Raw genomic sequence first — 27,865 nt, 5'->3', positions numbered from 1 at the left:
TCTCAGCACTCCAGTGGCAGAAACAATGAGATCTCTGTGAGTTCAAATCCAACCTGGTCTACACAGTGAATAGCAGTACCACCAGGACCACACAGTGAGATCCTGTCTCATATGAACACTCTTGTACATACAACACACACACGCACACATTTCAGGGAGACAGGGTGAGGCTTAGATTAAGTAGATAATAGACAGACAAGGGCCTGCAGGACAAGGTCTGAAGAGAGCCAGCTCCCTCCCTGCCTTCTCCCTTCTCCACCCCACAGGAGCTGCAGAGAACACACCAACCAGACACCGGCCTAACAGAAAACTCTTTATGCCAAGTCACAAAGATGACAAGGGGCACGAGGAGGGCTCAGAAGAGCCCGGGAGGGCTGGGAGGATCCTCCTTTGTGTGGGAGGACAGAGGAGAAGCCTGGGCAGGCTAAGGAGGGCCTGGGCTGGCTGAGAAGGGCCAGTAGGGTTCTCCGTTGTGTGGGAAGGCTGAGGGGCTCTGGGAGGACCCTTCTTTGCGTCACAGTTTTAGACGTTGCTCCATCTGCTCTCGGAGTCTGAATTTCTGGATCTAGAAGAAAGACAAGAGTGAGAGTCTGCTGCTCTGGTGCCATGGTAACCAGTCATCCCTGGTCTGCCTGGGAATGACAGTGGGGGAAGGGAGCGAGTACTAAACCCAAGGAGGCCCAGGACAAACAGGAGGAAGTGGCTTTCCAACCCTCCTACTGTCCGCCAGCTCATTACTGGGGGAGGAACAGATGGGACCACTTGGCCTTCTGCAAGGAGGCCCAGCAGACTCCACATTGCCCTGTCCCTCTCCAATCTCCCCCGCCTTACACACCTTTCCTGAGATGGTGAGAGGATAGTTTTCCACGAACACGATGTATCGGGGAATCTTAAAGTGGGAGATCTGCAGAGCGGAGAGGGGAAGTGTGAGGCTGGACAAGGTCAGAGCGCTCCCTGGGCTGGGGAACTGGGTCCACCAGGCAACACCCCCCACATCCCTACCAGGGCTGATTGACAGAGAGAGGTAGGTGAGGGAGGGTGGTTGGGGCGGGGGTCCCACCTTTCCTTTGCAGAAAGCTTTGATCTCCTCCTCTGTGGTGGTCTCCCCACTCTTCAGCCGGATGCAAGCACAGATTTCCTCCCCCATCCGATCGTCCTTCACCCCCACCACCTAGCCAAGGTCAAAGGCAAATACCGCATTGCCACCCTGGGCTGGCTAACTTTTAATGTCAGCTTGACTCAGGCTAGAGTCATTTGGAAAGAGGGAACCTCAAGTAAGAAAATGCCCCCGCTAGGTTGGCCTTTGGGCAAGCCTATTTTGCATTTTCTTGGTTGATGATTGGAGAGGACAGCCCATTGTGGGCGGTGCCACCCCTAGGCTGAGCAAGCCATGGGGAGCAAGCCAGTAAGCAGCACTCCTTCAGTTACTGCTTCCAGGTTCCTGCCTTGAATTCCAGCCCCAACTTCCCTTTGGTGATGGACTATGATGTATCAGTAGAAGACGAAATAAACCCTTTCCTGCCCAAGTTGCTTTTGGTCATGGTGTTTCATAATAAACCCTTTCCTCCCCAAGTCGCTTTGGGTCATGGTGTTCCATAATAAACCCTTTCCTCCCCAAGTCGCTTTGGGTCATGGTGTTTCATAATAAACCCTTTCCTCCCCAAGTCGCTTTTGGTCATGGTGTTTCATAATAAACCCTTTCCTCCCCAAGTCGCTTTTGGTCATGGTGTTTCATAATAAACCCTTTCCTCCCCAGGTCGCTTTTGGTCATGGTGTTTCATCACAGCAATAGAAACCTAAGGCAAAGCCCCCTTCCTAGTCACCAGCTAATCCCGGGATCCCAGTGCCCGATTCACGGTGCCTCACCTGCACTTCTTGCACCTGTGGGTGTTTGTGGAAGAAGTCCTCCAGCTCTGCGGGATAGATGTTCTCACCACCCCGGATGATCATGTCCTTAGAGCGGCCTACGATCTTGCAGAAGCCCTGTTCATCCATCGTCGCAATGTCTCTGTAAGGAGACACCCAGCAGTGGCACCTCACCTCTGCTTTATGGGACTTGTCCACTAGCTCACACCTTCACTCGGTCACCAAACATTTACTGAGCATCTACTGTGTGTTCCCCACTGCTCTAGACTCTAGGAGTCCCAGCAGGGACAAAAAAACACCTTTGAAGCCTATAGCCTACGCTGGAAGAAGCAGGGTAAAGTCAGTACAGCACCTACCCCATTCTCTCTGCCTTCCTATTTATATATTGGCTTGTCTTTATGGATGGCTTCTTTTTTAATCATTTAGATCTCAGCTCAAATATTTCCAGTGGCCTTCTCTGACCCTGCTCTAAGAAAATCCTCTTTCTCCGCCACAGCCACTTCCTCTCCTGTGACCCCGTTTGACTTTTTGATGTCTGAAATTATCTGTCTTCTTGCACCAGACACATGGGAAGAAGCAGGCCCGGTCTCATCTTGTTTCCCTTCAGGCTGAGAACAGCACTGGCACAGGGCAGGTGTGGGTACTGCGAGTGTGCGGATCATATAAATAACACACGCGTGGCTAGGGATTTAGCTCAGTTAGAGCACCTGCCTTGCAAGGCCTTGGGTGCAGTTCTCAGCTTCAAACAAAAGGAAAAGAGAGAGGAAGGAAGGGAGGGAGGGAGGGAGGGAGGGAGAGAGGGAGGGAGGGAGGGAGGGAGAGGGAGAGAGGGAGGGAAAGAGGGAGGGAGAGAGAAAGGCAGGGACTGGAGAGACGTCTCAATGTTAAGAGCTCTGGATGCTTTTGTAGAGGTCCCTGTGTTTGATTAATAAACAACTCACCGAAAACTGACTCAGATTCTGGGGGTGCAAGTGTCGTGCGATGTCCTGGTGTCTTATCACTGTGAGAAGTAGGTCCACCCCCATGACACACATTTTGATTTAGGAAATTTTTTTGTTGTTGCTGTTTGTTTTGAGACAGGGTCACATGAGAGTGACCTTGAACACCTAATACTCTTGCTTCTACCACCCAAGCAGTAGGGTTACCAACATACACACTACCATGCTGGGGTGATGTGACCCCACAGGGAGAGCCCAGGGACTGCGCAAGCTAGACAAGCAAGCCCTCTCCCCGCTGACCTGCATCCACAATCTATTCTGTTTTCCATTACTGGACACAAGGTCTCATGTAGCTCAGGCTGGCTCTCAACTCACTACGTAGCTAAAGATGAGCCAGCCTTCTGCCAAGAGCTGGGATTACAGCCGTGTGCCTTATGCCAGTTCATGTGGCAATGAAGACTGAACCCAGTACTTCAAACGTGCTAAACAAGGACACTAGAAACTAAGATACATCTCCAGTAAGCCTTGGAGGTGTTTTTTTCTCTCCTTCCACACCCCCACAATACTGGGGTTCAACCTGTGACCTCACACACAGCATCCAAGAGCTCTACCACTAAGCTGCAAGCCCAGGCAAAATTTGAAAAGCAAGTCTCCAGGACAAGAGAACCCATGTCCTCCATGTGCTGGTTCAGTTTACAGAGCGCAGCCTCGGAACCCCAGCCCCACTTGGTAGCCACAATGTCCATATTGTCTCGCCATCTCACCCTGTCCGATACCACTTGTCTTGTCCAATAGCTTCGAAGGTCTTCTGTGGTTCATCCCAGTAGCCCTGCATGACGCAGTACCCTCGTATGTACAGCTCTCCCGGCATGTTCAGTTTGCTCAGCTCCCCTGTCTCCAAGTTCACGATCTGGGCCTGAGACAGCAAGTCAGTTTCCAGCTTGAGCTTCCCACTCTCTTGCTTCTCTGGGGATGGGGCAGGTGGCTTTGCTTTCTTTCCCCCTACCCTCCCAGAAATGAAGTTGCTGGATCTGCTCATCCCATTCGGGGGGGAAAAATAGGCTACAATAGACCTGTCACCATGGAGAGACCCACATTGGGCCTGGACCATGGGGAGGGTGTGTGTGTGCTTACAGGGTGCTGAGGACAGGGTTGGGTAGGGAGCAGCCTTGAAGGAGGCCTGAAGGATGCCAGGCAGATGCTGAGTTATAAGCTATGTAGAAGGGAAGGCTATTGTCTCCCCTCACTTTCCACAAGGCAGCAAAGACACTGAAGATGACCGCATGGCTCCGCCATGTGGTCAGCAGAGGAAGAAGCCGAAATCCTGGTAGACAAAGAGCCACAGGCAATGTATGGGGGAAAATTGGGTCTGGGCACTTCCATGTCTGCACTTTGGGGATGAAGAAAAAGGATATCTCCCTGACAAGCCCCAGGGTGCCTCCCAAAGAGGCACAGAAACTTAGTAATATCTGAATAAAGTTACATGATTGAAGCCAGAGAAGAGTCATAGCTAGGAGTCTGAGACTGGGGAGTATCCTGGGGCCTTTGAAGTGTAAGGGACCTTCAAGGGACAGATAGCTTGGGAAAAGAAGAGTTTAGGCTCAGACAAAAGAAGAGCAAGAGGCAGGGGCCTGGGGGAAGAAAGAGTTGTGTAAGGGAAAAAATCTCTGTTCTGGCTCGTTTTTGAGACTGGTCTAGCTGCCCCAAGACAGACAGTGGGCTTGGCAAAAACACACCTCAGACAGGAAGGGTGGCTGAGGAGAGGTTCAGCTGGCGGCTGCTCAGGGCTGCTGTTCCAGCTCTTCCCCTTCCTTGCTTCAACCCACAAAGCCGGGCCAGGTCCAGCAAGCCCCCGTTGCTGGGGCCCTCTATATTTGAGTGAGCTGTGTGGATGTCTGATGGAAAGCCCCAACTGTCCTCAAGCGGTGTGAGGTGGGCTCTGAGGGCATCTGTCGGGGGCTCACCTCCGTGTGAGGCATAACTCGGCCCACACTCTCAGCCTTCTGCTCCAGGGTGTCCTCGGGGTAGTTCATGAAGGTCACGGGACTGTTCTCAGTCGTTCCATAAACAACCTAGGGGGGGTCAAAAAGACTGTTTGGAGGGGACTGAGTGGCAGTGATGACCTACCCTAGTTAGCTGAACGGTGACAACTGGGGTGAGGGGACTAGAGGCAGAGGTCAGGAGCCAGAAGTGCAGATCTCTGCAAAAGCCCCTGATCTGCAACAAAACTGAGAATGAAGCCAGTCTCTGATGGCCAGGGTTCGGTCACTCCCCTGTGGCGCCTGTGGCTTCTGGCATCACCATTACCCATACTTCTTTCCTCCCATCTCCAGGTTGATTCAGTCCTACCTTCTTGATTTCAGGCCACAACATCCTCTGTCCTCCTCCTCCTCCTCTAGCCAAAGGCCCCATAAACTTGATGAGAAAGCCAGCCTGCCTTGCTTGATCTAGCTGGGCGTGGTAGACAGACACAACTCCCCTCCAACCTGGGGCAAGTGTTAGGGTGGGTGCCCCACAAGCTCTGGAGACTTTCCTATGCATTTATTTTCATCAAAACAAAAAATACAGCCAGAGCAGGGATTTAAAAGGCCTGTGGCAGCTCCGGTGGTCAGAACATCCTGTGCGACAGAAGAACTAGCAGCCAGCCTAAATACCATCAGAGAATCCTCTAGGCCAAGAATGACCCACACACCCCAATTCTAAAGACAGGGGGTCAGACGGGTATGGGGAAGAGCAGGCCTGGGAACCAAACCCCCACAACTATGCATTGGGTGTCATGAGGTCTAGATACCTTGGACTCTATCAGGTCTCTCTTGGTGGCCTCCATTCCTGTGTACCAGGTGGTGTGGCTCTGGCATAGTTGGGGCATGGTTCCTCCCCCACCTCCCCAAACAGACAGCATCTCTTGCCAGGCAACTCAGAGCTCACCCTGGGCCAAAGCTGTAACCTGCCTGCTCACCCTCCCTTCTCCACAGGGCTCCAGACAGTGTAGCTGGCAAGTGAACAGAAGCTGGGTCCACTAGGGCGGGACTGCCCACAACCCAGCATCTGGCCCGGGTTGGTTGCCTGTAGCCAGCCCCCCCCCCTCCCACCAGCTCACACAGCCCTGGGGTCATTGCCCACGTCTGGCCTCTGCCAAGTACACATTGGCGCCACTAGGCCGCCACTCTGAGACCCCCTTAGGGGTGGGTCCTAACCGCGGAGGAGAGGAGGATCCAGAGATGGGGATATTTGGGGGAGATTAAGGAGGGGGAATGTGCAACTGTGCTTGTTCAGTGGCCTGTGGTCTCCAGGTGTTCTGCCAGTCCTGTGGTTCACTACACCACCTCCCCCTCACACACAACAGTTCCCACTTTTCCATTTAGCTTTCAGCCCCAGAAAAGGGAAATGTGGGTGCAAAGCGCAGAATGAGAAGCCCAGAACTGATAGAGAGGGGTCATGGGAAAGCCCATATTCGTGGGTTTCCAGGGCTAGGAGAAGGGACGGGGGCAAAGGCACCATTGCTAACCAGCATCATCAATCAGCTCTCTCATCTCCTTGGGGTGAACTGAGAAGGGTCTACCCAGAATCTGGAGCCAGACCCACAGCGGCTCTCACGCTTCGCCTGCTGGGCACAACAGACCCATTAAAGCGCCGCTGGCTGGCTGACCGCGGTGAGACGCATCCGGCTGTCGGGCCCCACTTCCTCCCTCCCCGATTCCAGGGTGACCTGTCTGCCAAGGGTGTAGGGGGGAAGGGGACGTGGAGACTCAAACTTGAGCAAATAAATAAGTTCTGGGAACGCCTCCCTCTGCCCAGTGGAAATTCAGAGGTCCTCAACACACCTATTATCCTACCCCCAGGGTGGGGGTCCAGGTAGAGGAGAATAGAGAGAGGTGCAGCATAGAGTTTGCGAGTAGGAAGCAAGGGGCTGGGGTTCAGGGGAAAGGTCCCCAACCCTACGCATGGTCACCTGCTGTGGAAAGAGCCCCTAGCCATCGAGGACAGGGGCTCATTTCTGGGCGGGAGGGGGTTAAATCAGTGGCTTCGATGCTCCACGTATTAGCTGGCTCCCCTGCCAAATGCGGTCAGGGCGGCCCTATAAATGGGCCGGTAGACACAAGAATTGAGGACTTGCTGCTGCCAGCGCCCCGCAGCCGCAGCCCCCAGCCCTGGCTCCAGGCGTCCCGGCCATGGCCCGCGTGCTCTTACTCAGTCTGGTCCTATTTGCCATCCTCCTGCCGGCGCTGGCCGCCTGCCCCCAGAACTGCCACTGCCATGGCGACCTGCAGCATGTCATCTGTGACAAGGTGGGGTTGCAGAAGATCCCCAAGGTGTCAGAGACAACCAAACTGCTCAACCTCCAGCGCAACAACTTCCCAGTGCTGGCTGCCAACTCGTTTCGGACCATGCCGAATCTGGTCTCCCTGCACCTGCAACACTGCAACATCCGGGAGGTGGCGGCTGGTGCCTTCCGAGGCCTGAAGCAGCTCATCTACCTGTACCTGTCCCACAATGACATCCGGGTGCTGCGAGCCGGAGCCTTCGACGACCTGACTGAACTCACTTACCTCTATCTAGACCACAACAAAGTGTCCGAGCTGCCCAGGGGGCTGCTCTCCCCTCTGGTCAACCTCTTCATCTTACAGCTCAACAACAATAAAATCCGAGAGCTGCGGGCTGGAGCCTTCCAGGGTGCCAAGGACCTGCGCTGGCTCTACCTGTCGGAAAATGCCCTCAGTTCCCTGCAGCCTGGTGCCCTGGATGATGTGGAGAACCTCGCCAAGTTCCACCTGGACAAGAACCAGCTTTCCAGCTACCCTTCTGCTGCCATGAGCAAACTTCGGGTGGTGGAGGAGCTGAAGCTATCCCACAACCCCCTGAAGAGCATTCCAGACAATGCCTTCCAGTCCTTCGGCAGATACCTGGAGACACTCTGGCTAGACAATACCAACCTGGAGAAGGTGAGTGCCCTGGCAGCAGAATTCTCCTGGCTCCTTCTCTGCTGGGAGGCCAACCTAGTCCCTCCCTGTCCTGAACTCCTAGCCCCCTGATTATCACAAAAGCAAGGAGCCCTGCCACCACACTCTCAGGCTTTGACATATCACCCCATCCCTCTCTCCCTCACCTGGTCACTATGCTTCTCAGCAATACTCTCTCTGGACTCCTCCTTATAAGAGACGGGCTGTTCTGGTCTCACAAAGGGCCTCTGCCCCAAACCCCACAGTGAGCAGTAAGCACCTCTTCCTGTTGAGTTTTCCACCCCAACCCCCCACCCCCCGCCGTCTTCCCAGTCTCCAGTAAGCCTGCCATCCCATAAAGGAAGGCTTGTCTGCTGAGGCACCTTACAGAGAGGCTTGAGTGACTCAGATTCACAAAGAGACCCTGTTTCTGGTGGGGGCTGGCCAATGTGCTAAGGTAAAATGAGGTGTTGAAGGTTAAATGGGGGGGGGGAGCAAATGCCTTTAGGAGACTTCTTCCAGACCCTCAGTGACCCTGATGGATGCCCCCATCCCCTCTGTGGATGTTAAACACTCAGTTTGACTCAACCTCAGATCTATTTCAACTGAGTAGGAAAACAAGACTCGGAGACCAATGCTCCACCAAGATGCAGGTTTGGTGCTCAAGGGGCCGGTGAAGGAACACGCGATCCTCGACACAAGTCCCCGAGCGTCTCCTCACAGGACAGACCATCTCACTGCCCCCTGCCCCCAGGCAGCCTGTTGACTTTTGTCATTAGACCCCTGCCCCCTCCTCAGTCCTTCCTGGATCAGTCTGGCCAGCTGGGGCTATGCAGGAGCAGAACCCCTTTCTTGGAACTAGAAAAATCACTCTGACACACAGTTTCAGTCAGGAGGTCTGGGCAGGGACCAGAACAAGATAGAGGACAGTTTTGTCATATCCCAACCTGGACCATGAGAGAGGTCACAGACAGGGGGCTGAGGGTAGAAGCTAACCTGGGCAGAAGCCAACCTTGTCTGGCTAGACAGAGCTTTCTGGGTGGGTCTTCTTCAGCCTGGCCTCACTCCAGCTGAAGGTAGACCACCCTAGTGCCGGAGTGGGGGCAGTAGAACAACATATGGGGGCTGATTTGGAATGGGGAGCCCAGACAGGACCTGTGGCACCAGGGCTCCGATGAGGGCACCAATACATTCCCTCTGGTACTGTCCATCCTGGCCAACGTTCCCACCAAGGGAAACATAGATAGCACCTGGCAGAGGGCAGAGGAGCAATGAGGACAGTATTGGGGGAAATCCTGGGACCCTAGGGATGTGGGAAGCTTGGGCTCACTGCCCATCCCACCAAACACTGACCAGGTTCACTGTGTGCCAGTCTGGGCTCTCCAAGCCAAGCTCTGGCTGCTCCACAGACCCATGTTTGTGCAGGGAGGTGGGGGGCAGGGCGTGGTCCTGCAGCTACTGTTTACTGGCTAGGTGACCCTGGCCAAAGGACTGGACATTTTCCACCTTCATATTGGAAAGGACGCCTTCCATCTCAAAAAAAGGTGTGGTGGATTACATCATCTCGACAACTTGGTCATTCTGCTTGGAAAATCGCAGCTCCTCAACAGGCGAGGGCTTGTGTCCTAGCCGCTGGCCTCTGAGGGGAGAACTAGGAAAGCCTGGACTCTGGAATTGAGATTCTCTCTCTTCTGCCTTCCTTATCCCCCAGTTCTCAGATGGCGCCTTCCTGGGTGTGACCACACTGAAACACGTCCACCTGGAGAACAATCGCCTAAACCAACTGCCCTCCAGCTTCCCTTTTGACAACCTGGAAACCCTCACTCTCACCAACAACCCATGGAAATGCACCTGCCAGCTCCGCGGCCTTCGGCGGTGAGCATATTCTTTCGTATAACCCCAGTTTCTCGTTCACACGAGGTTCTCACAGTAGGGCAAGCTGGATGGCTACCTAGTAGGTCTGGGACTGAGAGGTTCAGTTTTCCCACTTGTCAAATGAAGATGACAGTTTCAGGTTTTTCTGGGTCCCGATGCATCCTGGTCACTGTCCCTTCCCCAAGCATTCCCACCCAGCTTCCCTAAGCCCAACGATTCTTTGTCTCTGCAGGTGGTTAGAAGCCAAGACTTCTCGACCAGATGCTACCTGCTCCTCCCCAGCCAAGTTCAAGGGTCAGCGTATCCGTGACACAGATGCCCTCCGCAGCTGCAAATCCCCCACCAAGAGGTCCAAGAAAGCTGGCCGACACTAAACAGGTGGGGGCCGGGCAGGGAGGCCACCATTGTCTGCCTTTGGAGATTCTAGCCAGGGTGCTGCTGTCTCCCATGATGTCATCTCTGGAGGGGTGATCAGATCCTCTGCTTACAGGAAAAGGAGGGGAGGACTGGGTCTCCCCCTCCAAGGGCTTGGCCTAGGACTTCCACCATTCTCTCCGATGCCATCTGGGTGATTGAAGACCTAACAACCATCCTTCCCTCACTGCAGGTCCCGTCCCAGCCAGTCCTGGTGACTGCCTTCTGCTGGAGTGACTACTGACTCCCCCTACCATGCATACCTTCTCCCACAGCCTCTGCTGGTGCACAGAGCTGCCCACACTTAGACACATCCTGGCAGGGGGCACTGGACTCCCTGTTACCACCCCAGCTCCACCTAATGGGGTCCAAGGGAGGACATGGAGCCTTCCCCCAGTCACTGTGTCTGGACCCTGCCATGGCTCCTCTCAAAGAAGCTATTGCTCTGAGTCCGTCAGAGCCAAAATGCAGTGGTCACTGGGAAGGCCACATGCCTCTAACCACCGTCCTCAGTTCCCTCCTTCCCGGCCATTTGGAAACAAACATCAGGCCCTTGTCCCACCAGTATTGCCAGAAAGGATTTCAAGCCCATGTCCCCAGTCCCCGCCTGCCAGGACGTGCTAACAGAATACCAGTGCTTGGCTGCACATCCTCCATGCTGCGTTTTTGCCCCAGACTTCCATAAACATAAATTTATGTGTGTCTAACATTCACTTCCCTCTCACCGTTCCCTACAGCTTACCAGGTGTTAGCTAATAAGCGCACAGTTTTGCCTGAGCTCTGCTCCAGGAAGCAGAGAATACCTGGAGGTTGACCTTTCGGCTTTCTGGTCTAGCTCGCCAGTCCCTACTCACTACAGGTCAGGCGTAGTACCCTGGCTCTGACAATCACTCACCACCAGCTCCTTCATGTCCATCCTGCGGATGATGGCTCGGATCAACTCGGGGGGTGCTGGCGACCCAGCAATCACACCTGGATCAGGAAGAAAGGATGATGGGATTGGTGGTCCAGGCCTGTAATGCCAGTAACCTGGGAGGCTGAGGCAGGAGAAATGCAAGTTCTCAGAGTCTGACTAGGATACAGAGTGAGTTCAAGGTCAGCTTGGGTAACTTGGTGAGCTCCTGTCTCAAAAGCAGCCAGTAAAGGGCCAGTATACAGTTCCGTCATAGAACACCTGCCTGGCACGCAGGAGGCCCTGGGTTCAATCCTCAGTATCACAGGCAAATAGAAGAGAAGCTAACACGTTTCCCCATTCTTTAGCCCAGCAGAGCCCCTTCACTACCTCATGTAAGGGGAGAGACTCCGAGCCTTCGTACAATACATAAAAGTGGAGGTTAGCCCAGCATCTGGGGACACTTGGGAGTTACCCTCCTCTCACCCAGGTTTCTGCAGTGCCCCTTTCTGCCTCCCCCATAAAAAACTGGCCTCAGCAGGGTCAGGGAAGCAAAGCTACCCCAAGCGTCAATGCCTTTGACTGCCCTGCACCTCACCTCCACGCAGAGATGAGCAGTCGTAACTGGAGAAGTCCGGCTGATTCAGAACATCCACAAACATCGTGGGGGTGCCATACAGGAGGGTGCCTCTGCACAAGGGAAGCTCTCGAGATTAGGTTTAGAAGTGAGAGGGAACCCCTTCCCTCTCCACCATCAACTCTCGGTACAGATCAAAGTTGTGAGGAACAGGAAGAAGTTCAAGGTGGGACTTGGTTCTCTAACCCCCCCCTCAAGGTCTCCTGGCTGGAGGAAGAAAGCATCTCAGAAAAGGGGAGCAGGTTCAGGAGTGAGGATTTGGAGGATCTCATTAGCCCACAGGTGGCTTGTCCACCAATGCCCACTTCTCTCGGCTGATGGCTTCCAGCGCCTTCTTGCCATTGAAGCTTGGAGAAGACAGGAGAAGGGTGACACCGTGCACTATAGACACCATTGTGCCCCCCACGGAGCCCAGGCAGTGGTACAGGGGGCTGGGCAGCACCAACCGCAATTCTTCTGCATTCTGGAGATGGAGACAGGGGCTGGGTCTATCATGCAGTCAGTTCTTCCAACCAGCAGGGGGAGCCCAGCAAGCTGCCCCATTCCTTGCCCAGCTGCTCCCGGCAGCCTGTATAAACCTGCCCAGCGCCCATCCCCACCTCACCTTTGTGGGCATCTTCAGACGCTGGCCAATCAGGACGGCATTGTTTACAATGTTGTGGTGGGAAAGAGTGGCCCCCTTGGGGCTGCCAGTAGTCCCCTAAGAAGGTAAGCAGGTGACAGGTTGGCCTTTTTCTCCGTGTTTCTTTCCTATCCTTGGCCACTGCTCAGAGGAGCCAGAGGGGCTGAGTCATTAAGAGTAGGATATGATTGTCCTGAATCCAACTCTTCCCTTTGTTTATGCACAGTGAACTGTGCAGGGCCAGATGTTAGGATGCAGAAATGCAAAAGAGAACACAACACCGCTGGCTTTGTCCTGTTTATATGTCATATAAGGTGGCTCAGCGGGTTCTGACACTAATTAGCTGCGCAGATTTGGAGACGCTCCCTCTCTGAGCCTGATTCCCCTGGATGGGTTCCATGAACTCTGCCTCTCCAAGCCCTGGACACTCTTCTCTGTTCTGGAAGCAACAGGACCCAGAAGGGGCAGGTAACAAAAACACCAGTTGATTTCCGGAGGCAGAGTGGAAGGCTGGAGGCCAGAATCAGGAGAGTGTTGCTCTCCTGACTTTCTCTACCATCTCCCCATCTCAGAGGCCACACAGGCAGGGCACAGGTTTCATCTAGGCTTGGGACTGGAGACCACCATCTTACCGAGGTAAACTGGATGTTGATGGGATCGTAACAGGACAAGAATTGCTGGTGGTACCGCAGCTGAGCCAGATTCTGTTCCTTGCTTCCAGCTGCCACCACATCATCCAGAAGCAGGGTCCCTGGCAAAGCAGCATCCGATGAGATGACTGTGGTCAGATCTGGGAGCCTGGGAGACAGAGGGGATGGTGACAAATGGCTGGAAGACAGCCCAGAAAGACATCAACTCCACCTTGGGTAGGAGGTAGGAGTTCGAGATGTCACTTGATATCCCCCAAACCCAGGATATACCCACCTCTTACTCTTCAAGGCCCCTGGCTGGGCCTTTTCCAGCTCGGGACAGATATGTTTCAGGATGTCGTAGTATTGCTGGGTTTTGAATTGCTTAGGGAACACAATGGCTTTGCAGCCTACCTGTGGGAAAAAAGTTCCCCTACCTGTGATCAGCGGGAAGCCCCAGACTTAGAAGGCCTCACTAATGTCTTGTGCTCTTTCTCATATACCTCAATAGCTATCCTGACACACCCATTGTAGCAACACACACACACTACCCCGACCCACACAGTCCACCCCCAACACCCACATCAGCCTTATGACTGACCCACATCCTCTCTGTGGAGCCAAAACCTCCTCCCAACCATGTGGAGCCTGAGGAGAGACACTCGGTGATGTTATCCACTGAGCACGTCCTTTCTCATCCCATTAGCCTCTATAAAACCTCACGAGAAACACCCTTCCCCACCAGGAGCAAGCGGTACCTTTCGAAGGACATATTCCAGTTCTGTGGACTGGTAGGCTGGGTTCACAGACACCTGCGGGAACAAAGAGGCATGTCAGTGTCCTGGGAAGACACCCCATTCTCTCACTGCTCCCCTCACAAAGGGCAAGGCAGCATCTACACTCTGCCAGGACTCTTTGGTGAACCTCGAGTGACACCAAACCGGAAGCCAAACAGACAGAGGTTTGGTTCTGTAATCTAAGAGGTTTCCCCTTGAATGACATCCCTCCACATGCCCCGTTGTGCCAGGTAAACCCCTTCTCACCAGGATGATGCCTGCCTGGGCAGTGGCCAGCTGAATAAGCACCCATGCATAGGAGTTGGGTCCCCACATGCCCAGCCGATCACCCCTGCGGAGACCAATGCTCAGGAGACCAGAAGCAGCTTTGTCCACCTGGTAGAGACAGAGGGGGAACAACAGGTGAGGTGAGAACAAGCAGGGTCCCCTGACACCCACCCTCTATCTTAGCCCAGGGGTCACTAAGAACAAATGGATTGCCAGGCCTCGGTGGACAATGAAGGTAGGATGTCAACTTAAGAGACAAATATCCCAGGAGCCCCTGGGACAGGAGGTATCTAGGTCACTTCCGCCTCTTTCTCCTAATGCCAACAGTGGGGGCCCTCAGGAGGCCCCAGCACGCTGCCCCACGGGCATGTGCCCACTCTACAGCTCTAACAGCCAGGGACCAGCAGCCGCTCTTGGAAGGTTCGAGGTCAGTACTCACCTCCTCCTTGAGCTGTGCAAAGTTCAGCCTGATGTTTTCATGGAGGATTACCAAGGCCTCTCTGTCGGGGAACCTCTGTGCTGTGGCATCCAGGCACTCTCCCACAGTTGAGCTGACAAGGTGGGAACTGGTGTGGCCCTGAACGTAACTGAGGCCTCCGATGGGCAAGGGGTTGGTGAGATTCACCCTTCCAGAACTGTGGAGAGAGGAACCACGGACTGGACTGGTGCCAGGCTGGGCCTCCCTGGCACCGACATTCTGGCACTCCCAGCTAGTAAGTGGTTCAGTTGTTTACAATACGTTGGTATATTGAGGACCAATAGGTTTTCTCTGGATTTTTTAAAAAAGTAATAAGGTCTAATGTATCCCAGGTGGTTCTCAAATTCACTGACTTAGCAGAGGATGGCCTTAAACTTCTGCTGGGGTTACAAACCAGCACTACTAGCACATCCAGCTTCATTCTCTGCTGGAGGCTGAACTACATCCTCGGGCCCTCTCCAGATCTGGTAAACTTACTATCCTCACTTGCTTTCTTTTCCTAACCTCTAAGCAGCAGGAGAGGGTCAAGGCTATTCTAAGCTGGGGGCAAAAGCCTTGTGCACCTTCCTGGAAGCAATAAAAGGGGTGCCCAGGGATCCTGATGCAGGGATAGACAGAGCTGACAAAAGCTATGGCACCTGCACATCAGTCCCTGCCTCCCGGAGGGTGACAGTCATTGTGGTTCTTCCTGGGGAAGCAGTGAAGCCCATGGTGGGACCCAGAGTTGGGAACCAATGCCTTGGATTTCTTGGCTCCTAAATGGGCCAGTTTATCTCTTCTGGGTCCGAAGATCAAAGACAGAACAGGCAAGGGGGTTAGGAACTGGATGGTGGCACTAGGAAAGACGGCCGAAAGGTGTGTGCCTGGGAATGGAGAGTCCCGTGCCCCATAGGCAGAACCCCCAGGCTGCCACTTCCAGATGCTGTGGAAATCAGAGGCTATTGCATCAGAAGAGGACGGCAGCGTCTGAACCACTTTGTGACCTCAAGCACCACAGGGCCACAGGCGAAGAGAAGCCGGTGCCCCAGTAAGGATGTCCTACGTCAGCCAAGACAAGCTGCCCCTGGAAAAGCAGCTCCATCTCCTTCCATCCCCCTCAGAAAGCAGGTTTCTTTAGCACACACTTGTAATCCCAGCCAGTCCCAACCTTGACGTATGGATGAGATTCAAGATCACCCATTCTCGAGGCAAGGAGGCTGACGTGCAGATGTCAAGGGTCAAAAAGGCTAGCAACAGCTAGCTTGGAATGGAAGCCGGTTGCACCACCGTGTGTTATTGCCAGGCCTGCTCTCTTTGCCCTTTCTGCTTTTTCTTCATCCCAAGGTCCACCATCAGAGAGTCTAACCTCCGTGTTACTTTTTCCCATACTTCTACCAAGCGACTTGGGAGGGTAGGGCAGTATTAAGCAGGGGCTGGCAGTTTCTCCAAAGAATTAAGAGTTCTAGGAACTCAGGGGTGGAGAGATGGCTCAGCAGTTAAAAGCACCTGGCTGCCCCTTCAGAAGCCCTGGTTCAATTCCCAGCGCCCACACAGCAGCTCACAACTGTCTGTATCCCCAGTTCCAGGGTGTGGTAGTCTGAAAGAAAAAATGGCCCCCAGAGGGAATGACATTTGTGGAGGTGTGGCCTTGTAGGAGGAAGTGTGTTACTGGAGGGGGTGTGGGGTGGGGTAGGGTGGGGGGGTGAAAGCGGGGAGGTGGGAGTGGGTGGGGGAGTAGGGAGTGGGTGTTAAGGTCTCCTATGCTTAAACTGTGTTCAGGTCACTTGCTGCTGCCTGTGGATCAAGACATAGAACTCTCAGCTCCTCCTCTAGTACCATGTCTGCCCACATGCCACCGTGTCCCTCTGAACTGTAAGCAAGTCAATCCAGTTGAACGTTTTCCTAAGAGTTGCCATATCATGGTGTCTCTTCACAGATGTAGAAACCCCAAGACACATGCAATCACAGCCCTCTTCTGGCCACCACAGGCATTGCACGCATATCATATATAGATGCACATGCAGGCAAAAACACACAAAACATAAAAATCAAAAACATAAAATAATAAATAGATAAAATGCTTAAAAGAAAGCTCTAGAAACTCATACCAGTGTCATTTGCTCATAAACACGGGAACCACCCCAGCCATTTAGTCACTTCAAAGGCCTGAGCATTTTACTCCTCTACACACACCCTGAACACCTGGCCCCACAGGGTAGCCGCGAATGTGTGCTTCTTACTGCGCATGGGAGAAGCTAGAAGAATTGGAGATGGGCCAGTGGAGCCAACAAGTCTCAATAACTAAAGAGAAGTAACTCTGCAGCTTCAACTGTGGATTGCGAAACCCAAGGCCCTCTGAGGCCAGGACTGCAGTCAAATAGGAAGTAGTACGAGGGACAAGAGACAGAACACAACCTCACCTGAAGGAGCCCTCAGAGGGCTAGTGTGTGGGACTTCCAGCCTAGATCTATGTTCATGAGAGAAATTGAGAACAAGGGAGTTAAAGAAAACACAACATTCTTTTCTTGTCTCAATGTTGGCAACTCGTGTTCACACCGCGTGTGCAGCCTAAGTGTCTGGAACGTGTAGAATGCCCCAGCAAACAGCCTGTTGAACATGAACGAAGGTGCCGAGGGCCTCAGCTTGTGGAAGGCCATTTTCCTGATGTATATGAGACCCTGGGTTCAATTCTCAGCACTGGTCTGCACATACATCTTTGCAGCAAGCAAACAGCATGCAAATCAAAACTACTACCCTTTCTGAGGGGCTTCGGGGATAATTCAGGACTTTGTTTACTACACAAGCATGAACGCCCCAGTTTGGCCTCTAGAACCTATATAAAAAGCTGGGTGTGCTGGTGGAGCGCAACTTTAATCCCAGCACGTGGGAGGTAGAGGAAGGAGGATCTCTCCGAGTTCAAGGCCAGCCTGATCTCCAGAGTGAGTCTGAGGACAGCCAAGGCACACAGAGAAATCCTGTCTAAAACAAAACAAAACAAAAAAAAACATAGCCTGGCCTACAGAGTGAGTTCCAGTACAGCCAGAGCTGTTACACAGAGAAACCCTGTTTTGAAAAAACAAAAAAAGAAAAACCAACCAACCAAACAAACAAACAAAAAGCAAGACTCCATGGTGTGTACTTAAAATTCCAACCCTGGGGAGGTAGAGACAAGAGGATTCTGAGGCCCACAGGCCAGCCAGAGAGCAGCAGGCCAATGAAAGACTCTGTCTTAGAAACCAAAGTAGACAAAGCTGAGGGGGAATGGTACTCGGGGCCATCAGGCCTCCACACGCATGTTCACGCACATCTGTAGCACAAACATGTGCACCCTCGCACACATGAACTTGTGTGCACACACACACACAATTATTAAGAGCTATGGTTTATTTTTACTGAGAAAGTAGAAAGAAGGTAATAAACAAACAAACAAAAAACCCTTGTATAGTGATCGGAAGCATCACTGACGACGTGCAGAAACTGGAGTCCTCGTCCATTGCTTGGTGAAAGGGTTCCATTGTGGGAAATAGGGTGTGGTCTTCCAAAAGTGAAACCCAGAATCACCATGTGGCCCCCCAATTCCATCTATAGGAATATACCTCCTGAAAGACCAAAACAAGTGTGTTCCACTGCTCAGTTAAAGGAGGGAGCCTGGATTGGGGAAACAGCTCTGCCAACGAAGTTCTTGCCATGCAAGAGTAGAGACCGGGGTTTGGAACCTCAGCACCCATGTAAAAAGCTGGCACTGTAGCTGATGCCTGTAAAATCAGCTCGGGGTGGGGGGGAGTAAGCCAGACCACCCAAATCTATGAGCCCCGGATTGAGTGAGAGAAGGAGCTTCAGAAAGAGGAGGTGGCTCAGCCGGCTGCCAAGTCCACTGATCTGAGTTGTATCTCTAGAATCCACATGGTGGAGAGAACTAATTCTCACAAGCTGTGTACACACACACACACACACACACACACACACACACACACACACACACACAACATGAAGAAACAAGGTGGAAAGCAATTTAAGAGACTCAAGTTGACCTCTCCCCTGCTTCAACATGCATATACACACCACACACTAAACATCAGCCGTACCCCACCACACCCCACCTGGCCCCACCCCACCCCGCCCCGCCCCACCCCACCCCTACAACAAATTACAGGAGATCCTGGTATGGAGCTAGGTGCTTGCCCTGGGCTCTGGCAAATGAGACTAAAAACCAAAACGAAGTCACCCTGTCTAAAGCTCCCAGCTATCAAATAAAACTCAGCTATTAACCTGAACATTTAAAAAGCCAGAAAAAGGAGATAATAGCTTTATTTCCTAAAGAGGTCTGCTTCAGTCTATGTGATAACAAAGTCCTCTCTGTCTTAACACACACACACACAGACCACACATACACAGTCACACACACGGTCACACACACACACAACCACACATACATGGTCATAGACACACATGGCCACACACACATACACGGTCACACACATGGCCACACACACTACATGGTCGCACACACATACACGGTCACGCACACAGTCTCACACACACACACAACCACACATACATGCTCATAGACACACATGGCCACACACACATACACGTTCACACACATACACACATGTTCACACACACACGGCTATACACACATACATGGTCGCACACACAATCACACACACATCCACTTGCATACACACAGAGTCACACACATACACAGTCACACACATGGCCACACACATATACATGGTCGCACACACATACAGTCACGCACACATATACATGGTCACAGACACATACACACACAGACTCACACACACACGACCACACATACACGGTCACACACACACATGACCACACACACACACAGTCACAGACACACACGGTCACACACACTTACAGTCACATACACGGTCACACATATACGATCACACACGGACATACACACGTGTCCTTTGGGACAGGCATAGAGCTCCATAGTAGAGAGCTTCTATGCACAAGGCTTTGAGTCCGATTCCTAAGGGTGGGGGTGGGAGCAACCTCCAGTAATCCGAAGTTAACTAATCAGCTATTTTCCCCATAGTTCTGCCTCTGTCCAACTTTACAAAAAAAAAGCCGATTTGCAAAGCTCACTGTGTTCTTTGTTTTTACTTTGGTTAAGTGTCGTCCCTCCCCCCCCCGGGCCCCCCATTTACACAGCCAGCCTCCTTCACCCAGCCCGTCACTCTTCTCTGTTTTATGGAACAGGGTGTTCTAGATAAGAAAACAGGTGCTTGAGATGATTAAGTGACAGATTAAGGCTGCGGTTCTGTGGGTAGATATGACATGCAGGAAGCCCTAGGTTTGATCATCAGAAGTCACACAAGCAAGACCTGGAGGCTCAGGCCTATAACTCCAACCCTGGGGAGATAAAAGTAGAGGAAGGACCATCCTCTCCAAGGTCATCCTAGGCTAGGCTGGGAGTTTGAGGCCAGACTGGGGCTTTATGAGATCCCATCTCATTAAAAAAAAAAATTAAAACAGCATTGCAAAAATTTTAGTTTTGTTTTCGTTTATCTTCTTTTTATCTTTAAGCACATGAGTGTTTTGCCTACATGTATGTATGTGCATCACATGCATGCTCAGGGTCCAAGGAGGTTAGAAGAGGGTGACAGACCCCCTGGAACTGAGTTACAAATGGCTGTTAGCCTGTCGTGCAGGGGCTGGGAACCGAACCCAAGTCTTCAGCCAGAGCAGCAAGTGCTCTTAACTGCTTGAGTCATCTTCAGTCCCTAACTTGGTTCTTCAATAGAACGAAAACTTGGACATGAATATTTATGGCAGCATTATTCTCAATCGCCGAAAGGTTTCTCCAGGTACCTAGCAGCAGAGGAACAGTCAAGTAAAGCCTGGTACTCCATTTATACACAGAATGTTGTGGGTCACGAAAGGAAAGGACTCGGGCTGGGGAATTAGCTCAGTTAATAGAGAACTTGCTCGGCACACATAAAACCCTGAGTTCAAGCTCCCAGTACTGAATAATCCAGGCATAGTGTGTGTAGCAGAAGGCAGAAGCAGAAGGCCCCTCAGATACACAGGGAGCCTGCAGACGATCTGAACTACAGGAGTTCCTATTAAGAAAAGGGGTGGGGGAAGAGGAAGAAAAGGATGGCTCAGCAGTTAAGAGCACTGGCTGCTCTTCCGAGGACCGGATGTAATGCAGGCTGGGGAGATCTTCCTGGCAGGAACAAGAAAGTGTGACAAGAGGCATGGGAACCTAGTTCATAGTGTATGCACGGCCCTGGCACAGAGAGACAGGGAGGGAAGGAGGGAGGAAGGGAAGGAAGATGCCAAGAGCTTGACGGGGTTTCCCTGCTCTGAGATCTTGATAAAATGATCGTGGAGCTTGGCCCAAACAGAACTGCCATGTTTGGATAAGATGTAGGTCAACCTGACTGAGGTCCGAACGCAGGACACGTCGAGCCAGACCACATGATATGGTGCATGCCTGCAGGGAAGCTACAGCTGCCCTTGGTGTCCTTCTTCTTCACTGAAGAACCAACCAACTGCAGATAGAAAACCCTTGAAAAGGCTGGGAATGATGGTGCATGCCTGGAATCCTAGCACCTGGGGCAGGAGGATGGCTGTGAATTTAGTGCCAACCTGGCTTACAGAGTGAGACCCTAATCTCAAACAAACACACAACAACAACAAAAGTCAACTTCTAAAAAAAAAATTGAAAAAAAATCTAGAAACATCTAAAATAAATAAATAAATAATAAATAAATAAATAAAACCAAGGGACTGGAGATATGTCTCAGTGACTAAGAGCCCTGACTGAGCTGGGCAGTGGTGGTACATGCCTTTAGTCCCAATACTCAGAAGGCAGAAGCAGGTGGACCTCAGTGAGTTCAAGGCCAGGCTGGTCTACAGAGTGAGTTCTAGGACAGCCTAGGCTGTTAGAACAAACAAGCAAACAAAGCACTGTCTGCTCTTCTAGAGTCCCCCGGTTCAATTCTTGGCTCCACACAGTGGCTGACAACTATCTGTCTGTAACTCCAGCCCCAAGGCATCTAATACCCTCTTCTGGCCTCTGGCAAAGCAGACACATGTCCAGGCAAAATATCCAAATACATAAAATGAAACTAAATAAAGACCTGGGGGGGGGAGAGAAGAAGAGGAAAAATACTGATACAGTAAGTATTCCAATAATTACATAAGGTCTGGGTGTGGCCTATTGTAGAACACTTGCCCGACCTTCATGAAGTCTGGAGTTAGCTCCCAGCACCTGAGGGAGGGGAGAGCACTTACTAAGTAATTAATTTACTGTTATTTGCTATGTGGCTGACAGACCTTGGCTGTGGTTAAAAACTGTAGCCTGTACTTCCTTCTCTGGTTGTTATATTTCCTTAAAGTTCTCTTTAGTGACTCATTGACTTAACCACTGGCATCCAAATGCACGGAAATCTGAATTTGACAAACACCCCGAGACTTTAAGTGACGGCAGAACTACTAGGCTTGTCAACCCCTTCTCTGAAGATTGACGGCTCAAGTTGATACAGGACCACACACACCCGTGAGCTGATCTCCAAAGCCAGGCTGGGATATTTGTGCCACCTCCAATATGGAAAACTGTCCAATCACCAGTAAGCAAGGTCAACAGTGAATTACGGCTGGTAAGTTCATGAAGGAAGGACAGGAAAGGAACTAATGATGAAACCAGATTAGCTGAATGAGTCATAAAAACAATAATAAATAAAAGATAGCCGAGTCAAGTATGGTGGCATGCCTTAGTCCCAGAACACAGGCGGTACCAGGAAGTGAGAGGCAGGCTGGGAAAATAAAGGGTCATGGGAAGAAAGGGAACCCTGCCATCCAGGAGTGCGGCTGAAATCTCTCCCTTGCTGAAAGTTCATTGCCAGCACAGTTAACAAAATGCATAGTGTAGATTGCCCACATAGAGAAAATATTTGTTTTTTGTAGAAGTATTTGAAATATGAATGATAAAGCACAAGACCTATGCCTGAAACTGCTGGAGATTGCTCTCAAAGACTCAGGAGCAAAGTTATGGAACTTGTCAGCAGTAAGAATGTGTCTGACTCTGCTGTGATGTAGCAGATACCCTAGACTTTGTAATCCCTGGAACCATCCTCTGACCTCAGTTTCAAAATGGCTCAAAGAAACAAAGTTCCTTGGAAACCCTTCGAGAAATGTCATCCCGAGTCGCCAGAATCTTGCCCGGTGTGGTGGTGCCTGCCTGAAACCCCAGAGAAAAGGAAGTGGAAGCCAGGAAGGAGGTCAAGATCCTCTTCAGCCACATAGCAACCGTGACGCCAGCCTGGGACACAAGAGACTCTGTCATAAACATGCTTTAATAAACCTAACTCATGGACCGCAAGAGAGCGCAAGGCCAACCTGGGTTACAAATTAAGTTCAGGGACAGAACTTAAAGCACACAAAGTTAAAAGAAAGGCAAATTAAAATAAAATAAAAAGAAGTCTCAGGAGTGAAGACTGTTTAATGTTCTTGTGGAAAGGGTGGGGTTTGATTTCCCACAAAGAAAATAGAGGGAAAGGAGGGAAGACGAGGAGGGAGGCAGGAGCCGGCAGCGTGAGGGGAGTAGTAGCACACACCTATAATCTGTAAACGGTATTTAGAAGTTGCCTTTACTAAAGATCATTGACTCCAGCCCACAAGAAAGCCTGGCACCTCTGCCTCCATTTTGCAACTACCCCCTTTACTTTGCAGCACCCACTTACGCCTGCGCCTACAGAAGTGTCTCCCTAGAAAGCAGAGAGAACTATCCTCTACCTCCCTTCAAGGTTGAAGGCGCTCATCCTTCTAAACTTGCGGTCCCCTAGAACCACTTAAGACAAGCCTACTCTAGGGCTGCGGAGGCGGAGAACGGGTGAGAGCACCGCCCAAGAGCCTGACAGTCTTGAATTCAACCCCAAACCCACTTAAAGGTAGAAGAGAACAAGCTCCACAAAATCGTTCTCTCCCCGCCCCATGACCTGATACTCAGGTGAACCCCTCTCCACACGGCAATAATAATAAATAAATAAAAATTAAAAAGCATACTTTTCTGGCCCTTTAATATACGTCAATATAAAGTTTTTTAAAAAAATCTTTGTAAGAACTAAGCTGCCACGGATACAGTCGTAACCAATAAACAGCAGATTGCTGGATCTACTTGCCATTCTTTGTTTTTTCAAGCAGCATGAATTAACGTCTGTGCAAAATATGTACATACATCAGTAAATAATGCCAGGCAAGCCAAGAAAACACATCTGCTGGTGGTTTCTAGCTTCGAAATTCCTCCGGAAAAGAAGTTCTGTTCTAAACATATTAGGCTTTTGTTTCTGGGGGTTCCAGTAAACAAGACGGGGAGTCTGTGCTTTCTGCAGAGTTTCTCGCTTGCTGTGACTGCACCCTGCAGCCCGGCTCGGACATGGATATGCATGCTGCAGGAACAGGGATGAGAGCTTATTACCCATTGCTAATTGTTAGGATAAGGTTTCCCGATGCCAAGCTTTGGTCCAGAAGGTAAGACAGGGACAGCGCTCCAGAGAGAAATGAGAATTCACCCAGATGACCGGCTTCACGATGCAATTTCTCAGAAACTCAGCAGAGTTGCTTTAATGGCAACTCAAGGAATTAATGATTCTGCTTTATGAGAAACGATAAGCAAGAGGCTGGGGGGTGTAGCTCTGCTGGTGGAGTGCTTGCTGGGAGTTTCCCAGCATTCACACCGGGCAGCTCGGGACTCAGCTCTAGGGGATCTGACACCCTCTTCTGGCCTCTGCAGGCAATCATACTCAAGCATATGCGCTCACACACACACACAAATCGAAAATAAAATGCAGTAAAATCCTTTTTATAAAAGTGTTCTTGTGAGCCGGGCAGTGGTAGCGCTCGCCCTTGATCCCAGCACTCGGGAGGCAGAGGCAGGAGGATCTCTGCGAGTTTGAGGCCAGCCTGGCCTACAGAATTAGTTGCAGGACAGCCAGGGCTACACAGAGAAACCCTGTGTCGGGGAGGGGGGTGTTCCTGGGAAAGACTGAGTGTTCTGCAGTGCTTCAGGCAGCAGCTCAAGTGGATGGCAGCTCATCATGGGGCCTAAGTCAGGTGTTCCTGCTGACTGTGTACAATTAGTATGATGACGCACACTAAAAAAGGCTAGAGACAGGACTGCAGGACGGAATTCAAAATTGCCTTAGGGAGTCCGGTGCAGGAGCTCCGGTGGAGTGCTTGCCCAGCATGCATGAAACCCTGGGGTTGATTTCCTAGCATTGCATGAACGGGTTGTGGTGGTACACATCTCTAATCCCAGCACTTGGAAGTCAGAGGCAGGAAGATCAGAAGTTCAAGCTCAGCCTTGACTCTGTGTTGGCTCAAGGCCAACCAGGGGTACCTGTCTCAAAAAAAGAGAGAGACAAATTCGGGATGGTGGTGCACACCTTTAGTTCTAGCACTTAGGAGGCAGAGGCAGAGGCAGGTGGATCTCTGAGTTTGAGGCCAGCCTGGTCTACAGAGCGAGTTCCAGGACAGTCAGGGCTACACAGAGAAACCCTTTCTTGAAAAACCAAAAGAAGAGGTGTGGGTGGGGCAGGCAGAGGGATGGTCAAGAGCACTTACTGCTCTTGCACAGAGGACACGGGTTCAGTTCTCAGCACCCACATGGCAGCTGACGGGGATCTGTAACCCCAGTTTCAGGTGATCTGATGCCCTTTTCTAGCCTCCCCAGGCATGTGAGCACGTGGTGCAATACATACATGTAAGCAAAACATTCCCGAAACAAAACAAAAGCAGCAGTAAAAGGATAGGCCTTAGGGTGGAAGGTAAAGGCCAGAGTGGAACTTCTGCTTAGCACACCTAAGGCTTTGGTTCAACTTCCAGCACTGTACTAGAGGGAGCGGTATGTTAAAAAAGAAAAAGAAAAAAACCCCTGCAAAGTAGATGGAATTTTCTTTGGGTCACCAGCTCACAAAAAAAAAAAAAAAACAAAAAAAAGACACGAGACTTGTTATTAATTATGAAAGCTTGGCCTATAGCTTAGGCTTGTTCCACTAGCTCTTAAAACTTAAAATAAAATACTCCATTATTAATCCTATCTCAGAAAGTCCAAAGTTTTGTACCTAATTTACCTACTATCATAACTAAGGAAAACTGCAACAGTAACTATCTAGTCTTCAACTCCACCAAAGACTACAGATGGATACAATGTTACCAGAGTAAACAGCAAGTGCAGAGTAAGCAACTTCCAAAACTAAGAAACAACAGAGACATCTGACTGCATGGACAGTCACCCAAGGTTCTTTTGTAATGTTGGGGCATCCATCTTCAGCCTTTGGGCCTAAAATATCTGACAGACTTTTCCATGAAGCAGGAATTTTGAAGGACTGTGCTGTCTTGTCTTAGCAAAGTTCAGCAGTCAACTTCTTTTGTGTCCTGCTTGTTCAATTTGGACAGCAAACTGTTAACAATTGAGGCAAGAGCAGTTTCTTGCTCAAATGGCTAACTTTTGCCACAAAGAAAGCAAAATCCATATGGAGGTTCTTTGATGTCCACCATCCTATTTTGAAGTAAAATGATGTTTCACTATCATGGAAAGCCTTATGCTATTAAAACATTTTAAATGCCATATTCTGTAAGTCTTTGAAGTGTTTGAAGACTATCTATCTAAAATACATCACTGTTTGACTTTGAAAACATACATAACATGACAAGTTTGATTGTTAAAGGTGGTTAACTACTAACCTGCATTTCTTTATTATCCTAAATAGCTTATAATAACATCTTTCAAGGACTAGAAATTCACATTACATTGCAAAATGAGCTACATAGGTACAATATCTTAAGCAAGAATAAAAATATATGTGCAGTATGTTTTAACAGAAATAATCTTAAATTTGCATCAATATACAAAATTCTATACCAGTATTTGAGATTAGTGGTTATTCAAAAATAGACTCAACAATCCACTCTTTTATCCCATCATTTCTATACTATATGCCCCCTTTTTCCTTTTAGAAAGAGATCCTTGAATCTAATCTCTTTTGTTTAGTTTTCTCCCTGACCATGACCAATAACAATTTATAACCACCCCACACACAAATGATGACAAACATTCATAACCCACCAAAACCCACCCATGTTGACTCTTGGAAATGTGGGCATTGTGTTTTCTAGACATCTTCCTGTTAACTTGCGCAATGACAACTTTAGGGGATCCTGAGAAAATTGGGATAATGGTCAAGTCCTGGGAGTGCTAGCCATAACATTTGTTGTCCAGTCTGTGTGATGAGAAAGCACAAGGCTTATCTGCAGTCCTGGTTAGAATAGTCTGTGAGGCTGAACCATTTCAGCAAGTAGCCTTGGAGCTGTTCTGAATGCAGAACTCTGAGAAAACTGCAACAAAGGCATTCGGAGAGGTTGAATCACCTGTGCCACCTGTTTTCATTGGTGTCTGATCTCCTTGCCCCGAAAACACACAAACTTTCAAAAGTAACATACACATCTGCATTAATACATGTATGGACTGTGTGTGGTACAAAGGCCAGCCAAAGATGATTATTTTGTTTTATGTTAGAGCAGGTAAAATAAACTCCAACTGTCTTGTAGTTTGTCTAGGTTTAATTTATTTTTCTAAATTTGTAGACAGGATTTTCAGGGGGTCTTCCCTGATTAAATCTGATCTTTATTAATTTTGAAGGAATTCATACCTTTTAGCTTCCTGTGAAAACAAAAGCATAACCTCTCCTCCAATGAACATATTTCATGACTTCCATTCTGAAGTCAAGACATCTCTAAAATATATAGACTGGTTTAACAGTCCCTTTCATAATCCAATGACTCCCAGCAGTTCCAGTCTCTGCTCATTAGCATTTAAAAAATTCCAAATTAGTAAAGCACCCTGTAGTGGCATTTCAAATGTATTTTAATAATTAAAGACTGCCTGAAGATCTGAGAGTAAAACAGTCCCACTGGTCAGCCTTATAGACCAGGATATAGTAACACACACCTTTAATCCCAGTAGCCACAGTGACACGCACCTTTAATCCCAGTGGTGCACGCCTTTAATCCCACCCTTAGAAAGGAATATAAAAAGGCAGGTGGGGGAGGGGAGACAGCTCTCAGACACAGTCTCATTCTGAGATTCCAGGAGGCAGGATCTCCATTTTAGACTGAGGTAGAGGTAAGAGCCAGTGGCTGACTGCTTTGCTTTGCAGATCTTCAGACCGAACCCGGATTTCTGGCCCTGAGTTTTTATTAATCGTGCTTCAACACCCTGTGTTATGTTTTTCATGCTTACATGGCCTTTATTTTGTATCATTTTATTTTCTCTTTAAATATTTTATTTTATTATTGTTAAACTATTTTTTCTATGACTGTCTATATCCATTTTCTTTTCTTTCTTCAGTATCTAATCACATGTTTAAATATACTGTATCTTCTTAGAGTGTTGTGTGTGTATGTGTGTGTTTCTGGACCTGATTTTACTAAGTATCTGTAGCACTTTCTGACCAGATGAGACAAATCTTAAACTGCTATGTCAGCTGTC

At 50.1% G+C, this 27,865-nt stretch overlaps 2 protein-coding genes across 2 annotated transcripts in view; one reads left to right on the top strand and one right to left on the bottom strand.

Annotated features, from left to right (window-relative positions):
* Positions 1-300: 300 nt before the first annotated feature.
* Acsf2 (acyl-CoA synthetase family member 2) overlaps positions 301-27,865 on the bottom strand; it is a 41,474-nt gene continuing 13,909 nt past the window's right edge. The window contains exons 2-16 of the mRNA XM_075991041.1: positions 14,317-14,512; positions 13,857-13,985; positions 13,572-13,625; positions 13,109-13,227; positions 12,817-12,982; positions 12,167-12,262; positions 11,868-12,025; positions 11,524-11,615; positions 10,929-11,005; positions 4,769-4,876; positions 3,569-3,720; positions 1,867-2,008; positions 1,061-1,171; positions 836-904; positions 301-565 (exon numbers count right to left, since the gene is read on the bottom strand). Coding sequence (XP_075847156.1) covers positions 515-565; positions 836-904; positions 1,061-1,171; positions 1,867-2,008; positions 3,569-3,720; positions 4,769-4,876; positions 10,929-11,005; positions 11,524-11,615; positions 11,868-12,025; positions 12,167-12,262; positions 12,817-12,982; positions 13,109-13,227; positions 13,572-13,625; positions 13,857-13,985; positions 14,317-14,512 — 1,720 coding nt within the window. The 3' untranslated portion in view covers positions 301-514. The remainder of the gene's footprint in view (positions 566-835; positions 905-1,060; positions 1,172-1,866; positions 2,009-3,568; positions 3,721-4,768; positions 4,877-10,928; positions 11,006-11,523; positions 11,616-11,867; positions 12,026-12,166; positions 12,263-12,816; positions 12,983-13,108; positions 13,228-13,571; positions 13,626-13,856; positions 13,986-14,316; positions 14,513-27,865) is intronic.
* Chad (chondroadherin) lies at positions 6,942-10,353 on the top strand. The gene is made up of 4 exons (XM_075991043.1): positions 6,942-7,747; positions 9,456-9,619; positions 9,852-9,997; positions 10,227-10,353. The coding sequence occupies exons 1-3, from the start codon at positions 6,977-6,979 to the stop codon at positions 9,991-9,993; spliced, it is 1,077 nt and encodes a 358-aa protein (XP_075847158.1). The 5' UTR covers positions 6,942-6,976; the 3' UTR covers positions 9,994-9,997; positions 10,227-10,353.

This window comes from Microtus pennsylvanicus, chromosome 11 (assembly GCF_037038515.1).
Source record: "Microtus pennsylvanicus isolate mMicPen1 chromosome 11, mMicPen1.hap1, whole genome shotgun sequence".
Lineage (NCBI taxonomy): Eukaryota > Metazoa > Chordata > Mammalia > Rodentia > Cricetidae > Microtus > Microtus pennsylvanicus.
Note: the sequence above shows the minus strand (reverse complement) of the source record. Positions and strands in the feature narration are given on the sequence as shown.